Source organism: Onychostoma macrolepis, chromosome 09 (assembly GCF_012432095.1).
Source record: "Onychostoma macrolepis isolate SWU-2019 chromosome 09, ASM1243209v1, whole genome shotgun sequence".
Taxonomy (NCBI): Eukaryota; Metazoa; Chordata; class Actinopteri; order Cypriniformes; family Cyprinidae; genus Onychostoma; species Onychostoma macrolepis.
In genome coordinates, this window is record NC_081163.1 from 2,543,161 (window position 1) to 2,560,826 (window position 17,666).

At 33.1% G+C, this 17,666-nt stretch overlaps 1 protein-coding gene across 1 annotated transcript; it reads right to left on the reverse strand.

Annotated features, from left to right (window-relative positions):
• Positions 1-289: 289 nt before the first annotated feature.
• On the reverse strand, positions 290-11,912 carry dct (dopachrome tautomerase). The gene is made up of 8 exons (XM_058787087.1): positions 11,624-11,912; positions 9,156-9,455; positions 7,441-7,541; positions 5,881-6,047; positions 4,275-4,454; positions 3,474-3,609; positions 3,174-3,372; positions 290-556 (listed from the first exon to the last, which is right to left on the reverse strand). Exons 1-8 carry the CDS (start codon positions 11,910-11,912, stop codon positions 381-383), a joined length of 1,548 nt encoding a protein of 515 aa, XP_058643070.1. The 3' UTR covers positions 290-380.
• Between the last annotated feature and the right edge of the window lie 5,754 nt (positions 11,913-17,666).

Genomic DNA, 17,666 nt, shown 5'->3' on the forward strand with positions numbered 1-17,666 from the left:
TTTTTTTTGATGAACAAAGTTGAAAAGAACAGTGTAATTTCAAATACATTTTTTGTTTACTGTCACTTTTTATAAATTTAATGCATCCATGCTGAATAAAAATCGTACTAATCCCAAACTTTTGAACTGTAGTGTATATAAATGTGCTTTCTCATTTGCATGTTCAAGTGCTTTTTATACAGTATATTTCATGGCAGCTGATACAATTCAGCAGACTCGTTGAATCATTGCTCCTCTCTAACCATCAAAAGAATTTGTGATTTACTGAATTTTTTCAATCATCTTCATGTGTTTTGCTCTGCATGCACTGGATCTGTTCCAAAAGCATTTCATTTCAGGGCGTGAGGATTTGTTGTGTGTGTGATGTGTGTGGATGTGAATTACGCTTCCTCTGTGTATTTTGTGGTGGTGAACTCTGTGTTCAGGAGAGGCTCAAACTCGCGCCTTTTCCTCTGCTGCACATACAGCACCGACAGGAGCAGCAGCAGGAGCAGACCGAGGAAGATTCCTCCTAGTGTGCTGCCCAGCAGAAACATGGCCGGCCTGTTGTCTGTTTCTGAAACACACACACATGCATACTGAAAGATCAACTACAGAACATTTAATAATAATAATAATAATGCATTTATTTTATATAGCACCTTTAAAAGTTGCTTTCTCGAGGCGCTTTGCATAAAAGCTTTACACAAAGGCAAACACAACAATATAGAACAATGCACTGTAAATACAATAAATAAACAGCAAATAGAAAACTAATCAAATAAAAGCAATCCTGAAAAAAAAGGGAAGTTTTAACAATGTCTAATGAATTTGCATTCCTAATGTCAGCTGGGAGAGAATTGCACAGTTTTGGGGCTGGTACATTTACATCAGGTAGGTTGTTGATTCAGAGTTCTGCCAAAGTTGTTAAACCAATAGTTCAGCTAAAATGAAAATGTTCATTATTTATTCATCATCATGTTGTTCCAAACCGTGGAACACAGAATGTGTGGCTATATATGGAAGCCTCTTTTGTTTCCACCTCTGAAGAAAAATAAATAAATAAATAAACAATCGCCCATTTTTTTTCTTGCAATTTAAACTCATAATTGTGAGATTAAAAACACATAGGCCTAATTGCGAGATATAGACTAATCATAATCGTGAAAAAAAATCCTTAATTTCATTTAATTCCAATCATATTTCTCACAATTTCCAGTTTAGCCTACATCTAAATATTGTTTTTTTTTTTTTTCGTTTGTTTGTTTGTTTTTTGTCCGCCATGAAATATAAAAAGTAACTGCCTGCAACTTTTTATCTCACAATCTTTTTTTCCCCTCAGAATTACGAGTTTATATCTTACAATTTCGACGTTTTCCTGCGCCAGTGTGGACGAGAAACTTTTGGAAAACGCTTGAAAACGCATTTTGAAACGAAAACACCGTTTTCAAATGTATCCGGATTAATTTACCTTTATGCACCTCTTTTATACTGTGATGCACCGAAATTTATGCAATCATTTTGAATCAATTTTCTTCTCTAATTCCTCACGCTGGTGACGCCTGATGGTCAAAATGGTGCAAATTATGAAATCAGACAGCTTTTTAAACCCAATGCAAATGTTTCATTGAAAATGCACTCGCATGCTTTATGGTTTCACAGAGTCCATTGCAACGGCGAGCCACATAATTTTATAGTAATTTTTTTTTTTTGGCATGCCTCTGAAATTTCGAAACGACTATGACACAACGAAGCCTAGTTTACTGAAATCACGTGACTTTAGCAAACGCGCTCCGAAGCACTGCCTCAAAACAAATGATTCTCAAGTTTCGAAGCTGCGAAAATATTCGTTCGAAAATTAATTTTTTAATCGACCGAAACGGTTTTGGGCTTCCCCAAATGAGGCATGTCATTGTCAATTTCAGTTTCGTGGATAAGCCGCATCAGGTAACTTAAACATGTCAGCTGTGTGGATGCTAGGACTGCTTGACAATCTGTTTGCCGTTTATAATTGATCTTCATTTTGAGCTTCTTCTTTTAGTCTACTGTTTGCAAACACAATTTAAGCTGGTTAATCATTATATGTAACCTGTCATCCGATAATCACAATAAGCTTTGGTCTTTGTTACTTTTATTATGAAACTAAGTCTGAGATTTCAAAAACTGTTCATTTTATACCGAAATTCAAACAATAAATGTGGTTTTGACGCTCATAAATAAACAGGAATGAAAATCAGAAGGTGTTGAAAGAAATAGCACAACTTAATGCGCACTTAATTTCTAGCGATTATTGCCGATTTGATTGCACAGATACTATTTAAACTAAACTGAGCTAGACAATGACATCTCTGAATTCAGTAATGAAATGCCTTTAACTGAAAATTGAGTGTTTAATCTTATTATACATTACTGACACTCTATCCTCCAATTTGATACTGTTAAGTGCTTGCACACAATCTGTATTGTTAAAACCACTATATAAATAAAGATGACTTGACTTGACTTAATGAAATGTATCATGTATCTCTCAATCAGTGTTTCAACCACGGAAAGACGTTGAAACCGCTTGTAAACAATGTAACATTAACGTAAAGTTACATTTACCTCAGAAAAGCTATTCATTGTCCATAACAAACTAGTTAGCTAGAAAAAATTACTCTAGAGAGGAGCATTTTGCTAAATGTAGGCCTATGCGCTATATTACATATTCATTATATTTTTACTTAACCCGTTGACTTCATTATTTAATGTTTGAATGAATGTGTCATGAAAGCGTTTTATTACCATTGTTTATATTACAACAACGAATTGAGGTAGAAACATAATATCATTAAAACGTTCATAAAACGCTAGCATTAAATTAAATACTGTCTTATGTGCAATTTATTATGAGTAGCCTATATATGAAACTCAGTTTTTATTCGAGTGTTGATTATTTAAAAAGTGGTTAATGAATTGATTATTAAATACACTTAATTTTTGTTTTTGGTTAATGAAAACTTTGTTTCAGTAAAAAAATAATAATAATAATTTCGGTTGCATCATTACTTGCATACAACAACAGTTTAAAGTGACCAGTGTTATGGTGCTTGTTTTTAGTCTTATTTGGAGCTCACTATTGTGTTTTTCACTCAATATGGGTAAGTAAATGATGACAGAATAATATGTGCATCGACAGCATGTTTGTTACTTGCCTTCAAGTTCAATGGCGTAGGAATATCCCAGCTGTTCAGATGCCACGTAGATCTCCTCATTGGTCACAGGTGGGAAAAAGGGGACCATGTTATAATGCCGGTTGTGTCCGATAGGGGCCATCTCATCCGGGAAGCTAGCGTTTTCACGGGAGCGTCTCATCCATTCCTCAAACACTGCATCAGTGAATGTATGAAGCACCTATTCGGACGTAAGAGAGAACATGTCTTTATCCAGAATCCAGAGCTCATGTGCACTGAACATTGTGATGTTATTGTCATTTAATGTGTCTTGTATGTTACCAGAAAGATTGGGTCGTTGGCGGCGGAGTGGGACAGAGCGCTGGTCCCGTTGAGGAACAGGTGAACCAGGTTGTGCAGATTGGACACAGAGCTGTCCAGCTCTCCGTCTGGCTTGTCGTATCCTTCCAGTGCGTTCCTTCAAGAAAAGGTAGAAGAAAACTTCAAAACTAACTCACAGACATCAGGTCAATTCTGTAAACCTTGACATATGAAATAATAGTCAGAAAACTTTTTTGAAATGGAACCATGAGCCTTTAAACAAAATATTTTAAATCTTAAAAAAGTTTGCATATGTTTTTTTTTTTTTTGAGTATCATATTTGACCCCTCAGTAGTACAGTATAGCAGATTACATAAAATAATCTAAACATTGTTGAAGGCATGCAGCAAATTGTGTGCAGTGGGGATTTTTCAGTAAAGTTTTGATCGTGTTGATTATTTAGAGGCCTTAGAAATTTGCGTATATCAGTTATGAAACTTTATGGGGTTAAGTGATTTAGATAATGGTTGGTTTTGTTCTTTCAGTTGAGACTGAGTATATTGTGTGCTTATACTTATATAAAATTATTTATATTGTTAAGATTTTGGTTAATAATTATTTATATCATGGATAGAGGTAGAATATTTCTACGTAATGGTGTTTTTGTCATTTTTGGAGTTTGACATTATAAATCACCTCATTTTGTTTAGCATTGAAAAAAGAAAATATGAGATCGACAAGATCTGAGAGTGAGTAAAACATGACTAAATGTTGTTTTTTTTAGTATAACTGTTCCTTTAAGGCTGTGATCGACTGGATTACCTGAAGCTGAAGCTGGAGTTGGTGAAGTACGGTGGACTGTCAAAGTCTCTGAGGTTCAGGCAGCTTCTGACGTCATTCATGGTTGGTAAAGTCACATTAGTGCTCTCCGTGATTCCTCTGCGCAAAGATCCCTCGCTGGTCCCGTTACACAAGGTCACCAGACGATTATATTCGTCCAGACTGAAAGAAAAAGATGCACGTGATTACATAATGTTGCATGCTGGCATGATTCTGGATCAGTGTGAGCCGCAGGTGCGCTGTAGTAGTTTTTGTGTGGAGACGGAGGGTTTAGTAGTATGTGCACTACTTAGGGAGTCAGTCAGCCACTACTGCATTCAAACGATTGTTCTCTACTTCCTTAAAAAACTATTTACAACGACAGTTCACTCTCAAGTCATAAAAAGACAAGTGCAAGTGTCAATTTATGAAGAATAAATGTCAAAAATGATTTTATTGTGTGACAGAAAAACATCCTGTGAACTTTTACTGGAATTGTTGTTGGATGATATTATATTTTTATTTATTTGTTAATTTTTGCATGTTGTGTGATTTTTATATTTATATAGTAAGCATTTCGTGCCTTTCTTTATTATATTCATATATGCCATTATGTATAATAGGTTATATATCAGTTCTTTAATGTCACAGACAGTGTTGATCAGATCAAGGCTCTTGCTAATGTGCAGATTACTAAAACTATTAAAAATCATTTCCACTAATTTAAATGAAGCTGAAATTAAATATAAATATTAGATGAAAAAATACAAATGAAATTCTTGTTGCATTAAATGTCGCTTTGACCAGGGTTATTATAGTTAGCTAAAACTAAAACATTTTCATTATTTGAAATAAATAACTGAAATGAAAATCAAATATTGAAAAAAATTAAACTTATTTTATTTCAGCTACTTTGCTAAGCAACAATTCTCTTTTTTTTAATTTACCTTGGTGTACTAAAATAACTAAAACTGACATAAAAGCTAATAAAAACAACAAAAAAGTATGAAAATGAAACACACAAAACAACAACAAACACAGAATTAGTTGTTAAATTGAAATTAAAGCAGAAAATATAAAAATAAAATCTAATTTGAAAAAATTAACAAAAACTATAATAGTATCTCATGGATACTAAAATAACAACTAAAATAAATTATACTAAAGTATAAATTCATCCTGATAGTTTTGTTATTCGTTAACTAAAACTAAAATGACTAAAATACTTTTGAATCATATTCAATAATACAAATATATTCAGTAATTCAAGTATATACTGAAAAAAAAAAATATTTCACATGTAAATATTAGATAAAAAAAATTAATAAAAAAACTTGAAGTACTAAAATTACAAAAATTTAAACAGATAATATAATCTTTCACTATTTTGACACATTTGACTCGAAATGTGACGTCGAAGACAGCAGATGAGTAAATATGCAAGTCTGTTGCACACTTTAAGAGCCTCCAAAAAACTGGTCATTGATGAAACATCTACCATAATATAATGTTTCTTGTGTTTATTTATGTATGTATTTATTTATTTATGTTAAATTTGGATTGATTTAAAATCAAAATTACACAGCCTGTAACTAACCAGCAAACGTACCTGTCACACACCACTCCCCAGCGGGCAAACCTGGAGCGCGGGCTGATACGGGACGGGTCAGTGGGGTCCCGTCCTCCGAGCAGAGAGTCTGTGCAGACGTCACACTCCGTCCGTCCCGTCGCAAAGTTCCAGTACGGGACGGCAAAGTTCTCATTACCTGTGAGTTTCTACGATGAGAAGAAAATTTCAGTTTCCTCTTTATTAGGAAACATAGATTCTGTCAAGTATTCAGAGGAGAGAGGAAGCTCGTGTTTCTCAGAATAAAAATGTAAACTTATTCATTAAGGAATTATAACACTGTAAAAAAAAAACTCAACTGCTTCAACTTAAAAACATATGTGCAGTTGTTGCGTAAATGCGTAAATGTTGAAATAATATTAAGTAAAGTGTAATATTTAAGTAAAAATTTCCATTTCCATTTAGTCATTAGCAGAAGCTTTTATCCAAATTGAGTTACAAATGAGGACAATGGAAGCAATCAAAAGAGCAATGATATGCAAGTGCTATAACATGTCTTACTTAGCCTAACGCAGTACATGTAGCAAGGGATTTTTAAAAATTATATAATAAATAAAAAGAAAACCGATGGAATAGAGCAAGCTAGTGTTAGAGGCCTTTTTAGCTTTTATTAATTGTATAATAAATAAAAAGAAAATAAATGGATAGAATACAAAAAGAATAGAGAAGCTAGTGTTAGTTTTTTTTTTTTTTTCACTTTATTGAAACAATTTTCACTCAGAAAGTGCTTGTAAATTTCACAAATAATTACTAAGTATTGGTAAGTAACGCAATGAATTAGTATTTTCTTTCTTTTTCTTGGAAATAATCTTTGTTTTATTCCTCAGGATATTCAGAACTTCAAAGTTTTTTTTTGTTTAGTTTTTTTACAGCGATACAATCAAAAAGATCAAGTCATTTCAACTCATTTTTAAAAAAATCTTGTCTTTTGTGTTAACTTGAAGTTGGAATTGGTTAAACTATTGAATTTGGTTGAATTAAAGCAATGAAAAATATCTTTTTTTTTCTATTACTTTTTACATTTTCAACAGTGTTAATTTGATATGCAGCTTCTTGGTGATCAGCTATTCACAAATGAAATTAACTGAATATTCCAGTTGTTTGTTGTTGTTATATTTGAGTGTCCCATGTTGGTTACTATGAAGGGCCAGTAAATGAACTTATTTAAGTGGCATGAAAATGTTGCATTATATCCAATTATATTATATTAAAATGTACATTTTTAAAAATCAAATTCACTTATTTTATCAAGATTTCAATACAAGTAAAAATGTTAAAGTCCCCTCTTGAGATAAGGTGAGACAGAACAAATCAAAGGTCATCATGGGCCAACTTTAGTCCGCAGGTCCTTTTTTTTTTTTCTCCCATCTCTGTCCTAATGCTTAGTTTCCTTTAGTTTGGACATTGTGTTCAGAAGTTATTGATGTAGTCAGTCACTATGTGCAACAGCCCGAAACCTCACTGACCCCTTGTCAGATGTCTAGATGATTAGATGATAGTTAGAAATTCAGTGTGAAACAGACCAAGAAATGCAGGAATGACCTGTAGTTCTCTCTCCAGACTGAGCAGATGGTATCTGTGCCAGGTGATGAACGCCGGACCCTTGTGGGAAAAGTCAATGGCTTTAAAAGGACGTCCTGGACCTGCCAGAAAAGAAGTAAGAGAAGTAACCACATAATACAACACATATTATAGGACTCTATGAAATCCATTTTATTTTTATCCCAAATTCCATTTTTATTTGTTTGTGGATTTTGTTTTAATGCTTAACAATCAAAAAGCATGTCTAATCAATTGAATTCATTAAATGTTAACTATTTAATAATTTATTACAACTTTTACAGTAATAGGACCTGTTTCTGGTTTCTTTTTTTAAGTTTTAATTAATTGTCCAATTTAACATTTAAATGATTTAAAAAAAAAAAAATTTTGTAATCAAAAAGCATGTTTAGGGCTGTACGATATGACGATATATATCGGATGGACGAAATAAAAAGTCTATTGTTTTATATTATGTTCTATCGTTTATTTCGCGGTGTCGCAAAATCGTTCCTAAACGAGGGACTACATCTGTAGCATGGACGCGTTTTTAAGCACTGCAGTTTTAAAACAACCGATTTTAAGCCGTTGAAACATATAAAATCTATACATAATACACGTGTTAATTATATCTATCATAGATAGATAGATGGATATAATTAACACAGTGAAGACTAATTAATTTACACAATGTGTGTAGCGTTTCTTATTTATTGTAGTTTTTTGTCCTATTGCTTGCAATTAGTTTCTTATACTTATTTCATCACTGACTGTTTATTTATTTTCAGTGAGCTTGAGTTTTTTTTTTTTTTTTGTCTACTTTTAAGCTTGTATTAGTTTGATATTGACATTGGTGACAAGGATTATGAAAATTCTATGGTATCAAAGATTTTAATATCATAAAAACCTTTTTAAAAGAAAAAAAATACTATATTGTGATATATATCGTTATCGTGATATAAAATTAGTCATATAGTGATATAAGATTTTGGTCATATCACCCACCCCTAAGCATGTTTAATGAATTGAAATCATAAAACGTATATAATTTAATGACAATGTATTAAAAGTAAAAAAAAAAAAAAAAATTGTGCCATATGAAATCTGATTTCTCTTTACCAAATTCAATTTTTCAGTTTAAAATTTTCTGTATTTAATGATTTAAATAAATTGTAATAATCAAAAAGCATTTTGTATAAAATATAATAAATATAATATTATGTCAAATATTTATGTGTTTATTATGTAAAATGTAATATTCAAAAACACTAGTCCATATTGTGATCTGATTAATTGTACATCTCTACTTGATTTATTCCTCCAAAATGTGTGCATTTCGCTTGCATTTTCCTTATTGCCAAAATAATACACTGAAAGAAAATTGTTAATTGAATTTACTACGTTTTTTTAAGGTAAGTGGTTGCAATCAATTTATTTTAGCTACATTTAAATAAACAAATTTAGGTGACTAACTTTCAACGTGTTTTTAAGTGTAGCTAAAATAAATTGTTTGCAACCAATTACCTTAAAAAAAAAAATGTAATATAATTTTTCAGTGTAGGGCTATATAATACTGATTTAAAACATTGCCTGTCAATTATTGAGAAAAATTTAATTTAAACCACTGGTCTGTAAGATTCTTGGAGGATTTTTCATGTTTAATGCAGCAGAGCAGCTAATGGAGCAGAGTAAGTGCTGCGTTCACAGCAGCTCCTCACCTAGTAATGTGTCTCGCACTGAGTAATAATGCTGCCAGACGAAGAAGTCGTAGATGGAGATGTTGTTGAACTGCGGCTCGGTGCCGTTGGGTCCCAGCAGGCCCAGCCAGTGCTGTGTGGCGATGACGTATTCGGGGTGGACAGTGTTTTTGGCCAGATCCAGAACGTCCAGGAACTCCTGCAGCTCACCGGGGCTCAGAGAGTGAATGTCCTTCCTCACAACGGCAGCTCTGCGCTGGTCACAGTTCGGCCCCGTCCAGCCGAATTTACACTCGCCGCAGTTATAACCAGCAAAGTTACCTGTTCAAAAGACAATATGTTAATACACATTAAATCTAGTTTTAGAGATTTGCGGTTGCTAAAGTGTCCCTATGATATTCTCATCAAAAGAAAAGGATATTTACAATGCAAAATTTTGAACGTACTTAAAAATTTTTTAAATTCAATCAATTAAAATAAGTATTTAAAAAGTAGTAATACAATTAATTTATATTAAATACAGCACAATTTGATATAAATAGTAAAATCTAATTTATATATATATATATATATATATATATATATATATATATATATATATATATATATATATATATATATGTGTGTGTGCGTGTGTGTGTGTATACAGTCATGGCCAAAAATATCGGCACCCTTGGTAAATATGATCAAAGAAGGCTGTGAAAATTAATCTGCGTTGTTAATCCTTTTGATCTTTTATTTTAAAAAATCACAAAAATCTAACCTTTCATTGGGTAATAAGAATTTAAAATGGAAATATCATTATGAAATAAATGTTTTCTCTAATACACATTGGCCACAATTAACGGCACCCTTTTATTCAATACTTTTTGAAACCTCCATTTGCCAGTTTAACAGCTCTAAATGTTCTCCTATAATGCCTGATGAGGTTAGAGACACCTGACAAGAGATCAGAGACCATTCCTTCATCCAGAATCACTCCAGACCCTTTAGATTCACAGCTCCATGTTGCTGCTTCTTCTCTTCAGTTCACTCATTTTCTACAGGGTTCAGGTCAGAGGACTGGAATGGCCAGCAGAAGCTTGGTTTTGTGCTCAGTGACCCATTTTTGTGTTGTTTTGAGGTTTGTGTTTGGATTGTTATGCGGTTGGAAGATCCAAACATGGCCCATTATAAGATTTCTAACAGAGTCAGTCACTTATTGATTTTTTATCTGTTGGTATTTGATAGAATCCATGATGCCATGTGTCTAAACAAGATGTCCAGGACCTCCAGCAGAAATATAGGCCCACAACATCAAAAATACAGCAGTATATTTCATTGTACACATGGGGTACTTTTTATCCCTGTGTTCACCAAACCCATCTTGAGTGTTTGCTGCTAAAAAGCTCATTTTTTAGTTTCATCTGACCATAGAAGCCAGTCCCATTTGAAGTTCCAGTCGTGTCTGATAACTGAATATGCTGGAGTTTGTTTTTGGATGAGCAACATGTGCTGATGTAGGAGCTGTTTGACAATTTTCTGACCCGAGACTCAACTATTTTCAGCAATTCTCCAGCTGCAATTCTCCTTCTCACCGTGCATTAGGACGATATAGACACACGTCCTCTTCCAGGCAGATTCATAACATTTTATGTTGATTGGAAATTCTTAATTATTGCCCTGATGGTGGAAATGGGGATTTCACTGCTCTAGCTCTTTTCTTAAAGCCACTTCACTAATTTGTGAAGCTCATTTATCTTTTGCTGCACATCAGAAATATATACTTTGGTTTTTCTCATTGTGATGGATGATTAAGGGAATTTGGGCTTTGTTTTCCCTCCTATTTATATTTCTGTGAAACAGGAAGCCATGGCTGGATAATTTCATGTTCATAATCATCCTGGTGTGCTCAAAATTGTGAATATGAATGGTAATATACTTCAGAGATAATTTACTCATAAGAATTTCTAGGGGTGCCAATAATTGTGTCCAACATGTATTTGAGAAAAACATTTATTTCATAATGATATTTCCCCCCATTTTAAATTCTTATTATCCAATGAAATGTTAGATTTTTGTGAATTTTTCAAATAAAAGATCAAAAGGATTAACAACGCAGATTAATTTTCACAGCCTTCTTTGATCATATTTACCAAGGGTGCAGATATTTTTGGCCATGACTATATATAATATATATTAAAATTAGTGTATATAAATTTAAACTTCATATTTAGTTATATTATATTACACACACATGTATGTATGTGTGTGTGTGTGTGTGTGTGTGTGTGTGTGTGTGTGTGTGTGTGTGTGTGTGTGTGTATATATATATATATATATATATATCTAAAAATAGTATACAAAATTTTATATATATTTTATACTTATGATACACATTATAATATATATTTCAGGTCGATATCAGGTATATTATGCAGAATAATCTGGTTAAGTACGCAAACAGCCATAATTATCAGAAAGTCAAAATAATAATATTTTCTGCATACCAAAGCATCGACAGGTCCGATTGAAAAACTTAGTTGGCCATCTCTCCCGGTCGTCCACGTTTCTTAACCTGTATGGTCCTCCCCAGGGTTTGGAGTCCACATGGACGTCGCTGCAGTTTCCCCGGCCGGACAGAATCCCGCAGATGTTGTCTGGATCCGATCCCAGCGCGGGACAGCACTCTTTGGACACGATGGCCTCCACGGTGCAGCAGACTCGGGGAAACTGAGCCTCGGTCAGGTAAATCCATCCCAGACTGTAAATCACAGCCAACACTATCGATCTCCTCATATCTGGAGGATCTTATTCAGTCTGCTTTAAGTTTCTCAGTTTCGCAGCACGTTACTAATCACAAGTAAATGTGTTTTTAATGATTACATGCGGTTCTGAGCGTATCGGTAACGGCTGACGGTCTATAATAGCTTGCGTCCACACATTACATGCATATTCACTGAGCTCAAGCCCATCAGTGCTTTATATGCTCTGGCCAAGTGGAACATTGGAGGATTATTACGGCCGTCCCATGGTAGTCACCTGACACAGAGAAACTATTTATTGCACTAATGCTGCTCAAAAGCCCTGTTGAAACGTTTCTCAATGGATTCAACTCATCTAGAGCAGATAAAATAAGCTCATGTTATCACAGTCCTGGGTATGAGCCAAATGTATGTACGTTTCCTTCTGATGCACTGATGACTAATATCAAAGGATGGTTTTGAAATTGGTTTCTGATAAATATTCTTATGCGTAACTCATATGATTCAGTCCAGCCAGGAAAAAAAGCAACTGATGCAGACAAAGTGACTCCAAAAAGTATTTGGATAAGTATATCTCATTTAACGTATTATTGTGTTATTATAGTATTATTTATGTACCATTATAGTATTTATTAATATTTTGAATTAACTTTTATTTTTATTTATTTTATTGTTATGTGCTGTTATTTGTTAATATTTCTGTTTAGCGTTATTTTTATGAAGTTTTATTAATTTTAGTATTTAAACCCCCAAAATATGGATAATTGGATCTCATTTAATGTATGACAGTGTTAATATTATTTTTAAAAAATTATATTTTCCATTTTAATTTAAGCATAAATAAAATTGTTTTTGTGTGTGTGTGTGTATATATATAATATTATTTTTATTTTTATTGTTTTTCTTAGTTTTATTTTAATTTTAGTTTAAGTATTGGTGATGTTATGTGCTTTTATTTTTAGTTTTTTAATATTTCTAGTTAGCTTTATTTTTTTTATAACTAATTAAATGTATGACAGTGATTTTTAGTATTATTTATATACTGTTGTAGTATTTTTTACTGTTTGAGTTACCTTTTAGTTTTTGTATTTTCTGGCTTTTTTTTTTTTTTTTAATTTTTAATTTTAATTTTAATCCCCCCAAATTGATTTGTAGTAAATTAATGTGGTGGGTTTTGAGCGTGTGTGAAGTATTTGAATTCCTCAGGATCTTTGCAGCCGCCTGGCGGGTCGTTCTTGTGACTAACCGGGTCACTGACCAAAGCCTTTCTCAATCCTCAGACTGAGACTGTGTAAGATTTGCAGCTCAGCAACATTTGAACTACAAATAAGGATAATCAGTCTTCATTTTCAGACTTTTATTACAGCAAATCTAGAAATGTTGCACCTTGTTTTCTCTTTTCTTTCTTAATTGTTTCAGTCATAAAACATGCTAAAACAGTCACCAGAAGAAAGACTGTTAGTCCTGGGATCGGTCATGTGTTTAACTGCAGGCTAAAACATGTTTTGTACATTGATGATGGAAACAGAAGACCTGTAGGCCGTCATATGTTTTTGTCTCCTGATCGTTGCACTGCAAACCACATGCGTCTCATGATGAGCCAATGAACGAACAAAGACTTAACTAACGTAATCTTTACTGAACATTATTTCTTTGAACATTGCTCTTTCTTTAAATAAATTCAAAGTTTCCATTTCATTGAACTGTTGTGCAGACGTTGATAATATTTATCTGCCATTTGAAATATATTTATATTAACTAAGATCATTTGCTGATGAATAGTTTTCTTAATGAGGGTTTAGTGTGAAGAACATCACAATATGAACACATGGTGGCGCTACAGAGCTGTTTTACTCTAACAGGAGGAATAAGAGGAAACCTTCTTTTAATGTTCCTCATTATTTCAGTATCGACTGACTGTCGTACCACTTCTGATCTTCCTCATAGCCTTCAATGAGAAATAAAGTCATGGATATAAGCTGATGATTTAGGGAAACTAGTGAGGTTTGCAGATTTCCAAGAGAATGCCATTATGGAAGTGTAACAGACACATTGCAAGTAAACTGGGGCTAGTTGTCACAAGATCTCAGTAACTAGCATCTTTTCAGTCATGCTTGTTTTCTCTAGCAGTGGTTTTGTATGTTGTTTCTGTCATCCAAAACCAAATTAGAATGAAGTTTTGTGAATGCAATAAATGCAATAAAATCAGTCACCGTATGATGAAGGCAGATTTGAACTGTGTACTCAGGAACACGTATTTGACATAAATATTCGATTGGGGCAAGTTGTCACATGTTGTAGTAGCCTACTGTATAAGAAAATATATTTTGTATATAGAAGATTTTTTTTTAAAGAACATTGGACCTTTTTGACTTTAATTATATGGACAAAAAAAACAACATTTTTTAAATATCTTTTGTGTTTCAACAACATGAGTAAAAAAAAATGACAGAATGATAATTTTCATGTTTTTCTCTTTATGTTGTCTTTATAGAACATCACAACTAAAACTGTTTAAAAATAATAATAAAAAACCTAAAAAACGGCAACAAAATGATAAATGCAAGGTTATAAATACAATTTAGATTTTTTTCTTTTCTTTTTTTTTTTAAATTAAAATTACTGTATTTTTTGAAGAAAAAAATATTGAATTCTGAATGCAATTTAGCTTATTTGAAATCTGCACCAAAATAATGTTTTCTTTCATTCATTCAATTTTATTTATTTTTTTAAATTATTATTATTTGGTAGAGCACATCCAAAATTCTCACCAAAATATTATTTATTTATTTTGGTAGAGCACATCCAACATTTGAAATCTGCACCAAATTAATATTTGATTGATTGATTTATTTTGTTTGTTTGTTTAATGTAGTTTTTTGTTTGTTTTTTGGTAGAGCACATCCAACATTTGAAATCTGCACCAAAATAATATTTTATGTATTTATTTATTTAGTTAGTTTGTTTGTTTAATGTAGCTATTTTTTTTTTTTTTTTTCTCGGTAGAGCTCATCCAGCATTTGAAATATGCACCAAAATAATATTAGATTTTTTTATTTTGTTTGTTTGTTTAATGTAGTTTTTTGTTGGTTTGTTTTTTTGTAGAGCTCATCCAGCATTTGAAACCTGCACCAAAATAATATTTTATTTTATTTATTTATTTTGTTTGTTTGTTTAATGTTGTTTTTTTTTTTTTTTTTTTGGTAGAGCTCATCCAGCATTTGAAATCTGCACCAAATTAATATTTGATTGATTCATTTTGTTTGTTTGTTTGTTTAATGTAGTTTTTTTTTTTTTTGTAGTGCTCATCCAGCATTTGAAACCTGCACCAAAATAATATTTTATTTAATTAATTTATTTTGTTTGTTTGTTTAATGTAGTTTTTTTTTTTTTTTTTGGTAGAGCTCATCCAGCATTTGAAATCTGCACCAAAATAATATTTTTCTAACTGCACAAAAATAAAACGAGCACAAAGAAACACTGATAGAATTAGTAATTCACTATTCACTACAAAAACTGCATCCTTCTACTGTCTAAATAAAAACTAAATATCTTTAGTTTTTATCTTTAAAGTATTCCTGGTAAAGCACACAAATGGGTTTTGCCATTATTTCTCTCTCTTTGTGTTACAGTATTTGTGTTTTGACTAGAATATGGCCTGCTAATGCTCAACTTAAATGGGACTCATTTAAGTTGTATTAATTCCTCAGCGGCTAATTGCAGTAGCGTGGAGTACGCTTGCCGGTTTTTCCATCATTTTGTCCATGGACAATGTAGTCTGACCCTGTAAAGAGCACTTCGCTGAAGCCTTGCTGAAAATGCTATTGTTTTAGGGATGAATAAAATAGTTAGCGCTGAGGACGGTGTTTATCCTTTGAAGTGGCGACAATGAGAAATTCTCGATTAATAGCATTTCAAAGGGACGTCCAGATGAAGGTGATGCTTAATTCTGTGTAACAAGCAACAGGCGTATTATTATTATTATTATTATGTTGATGGAAAAATGCATCAGTTCTGCTAATGGCTATTAGAGCAGGCCACGTACGGCACACGTTTTAGGGAACCTAATGTGTCGATTCAGAGAAAGGTTGCCTTTTCAGATTGTAATTGAGAGCACTTCAGTTTCATTTCAAAAGCACGAGGCTTTATAGAAGAAAATGCGAAATGTTTTCAAATGAAGCATGGATTGGTCTGCCCATTTGACTAGCATTATGACACATTTCCCATTGCGTCTCAGACAGTTCAGCTAATGGCTCACTCACATCTGCAGCGCTCATTGTTGTGCATGTGGTGATAAACACTGAAGACGTCACTGAAGGGTTACCTGGGTTTTGGCACTCAGGTTTGCCTCTGAAGGGCTTTGCAATTAAAAACACAAAGATGACAGCTAGATACACTGCTGCTGAAACAGGCTGGACTTGTTTCAGACAGTCTGGCTTTAAATTTGGCTATTGAGTTTTTTAAGACAATGTAAAATTGAATTTATATGATGTCTGTTTTAAAAGCACATGCATAGCATTTATATTATCAACAGAGCTCCAATACTGTAATATATTTGCACAGTTATCCTACCATGTTGATTAAAAAAAAAAAAAAATTACCACAAGCCTCCATTTTGTAAGGCTCAGCATAAACTTTTAAAGGAGTCATGAACTGCTTTTGTTTTTTATGTTGTACTGTTCTCTAAGGTCTGCTTATGTTATCAAGATTTTTACTACCAAAAACAGAATTTAGAAGTTATAGGCTGTTTTCTGTCCTGTTTTTAACCCCCTCATCAGAACGCTCTGTTTGAATGGGCGTGGAGGATTGTAGACTCTGAAGTAAACGCCCACTGCTATGATTGGCTAACAGTAGTGTATGCTTGACAGCCTACAGTACATTCCTCACAGATGGACGCTGCTGTTTTAGGTTAAAAATGCGTAAATATTCTGTGCATATCAAATGGTCTGTAATAACAGACAAAGCAATAGTGATCACAGTTACTCATATGGGTCTAATATGCTTGCACAGCATCATCTTTTAGTTTCAATCTTTCTGAAAATCCCACGTCGAATTGTGCTTTGTTTGTAAACAAAATGACAAAAAAACAAAATGGACCGAATCCTTACTGACAAGGTCTGGCACTTCATTAGAAATAAATTTCATCAAATTAAGTTTATTGTTTGGTTTCTGTGTAGACCAGCGTTAGCCTCTCCCGTTATTTACACTACCTGTGCGAATCAGTGGGTGGGGCTAAACAGGCAGTGCTGTAGAATCGATGGGCGGAGCTAAACAGGCAGTGATGTTGAATCGGTGGGTGGGGTTAAGTTTTAAAAAAAAAATTATTTTGATGATTAGAGCTAACAGCTCATGAAAGTCAAAAATCCAGTATCTCAAAATATTAGAATATTTACATTTGAGTTTCATTAAATGACCATCCCTACAGTATAAATTCTGGGTATCTCTTGTTCTTTGAAACCACAAAAATGGGGACGACTGCTGACTTGGTAATGATCCAGAAGACAATCATTGACGCCCTCCACAAAGAGGGTAAGTCACAGAGGGTCATTACTGAAAGGTGTGGCTGTTTACAGAGTGCTGTATCAAAGCATATTAAATGCAAAGTTGACTGGAAGGAATAATTTGGGTAGGAAAAAGTGCACAAGCAACAGGGATGACTACAAGCTTGAGAATACTGTCAAGCAAAGCTGATTCAAACACTTGTGAGAGCTTCACAAGGAGTGAACTGAAGCTGGAGTCAGTGCATCAAGAGTCACCACGCTCAGACGTCTTCAGGAAAAGAGCTACC

Bases quoted from the DNA above. Each gene is read 5' to 3' on its own strand.
- dct (XM_058787087.1), bottom strand. From the start codon at position 11,912: ATGAGGAGATCGATAGTGTTGGCTGTGATTTACAGTCTGGGATGGATT. The intron at 7,542-9,155 runs GTGAGGAGCTGC...CTTTTCTGGCAG, and splicing joins AGTGCGAGACACATTACTAG to GTCCAGGACGTCCTTTTAAA. The intron at 3,610-4,274 runs GTAATCCAGTCG...CTTTTCTTGAAG, and splicing joins AACTCCAGCTTCAGCTTCAG to GAACGCACTGGAAGGATACG.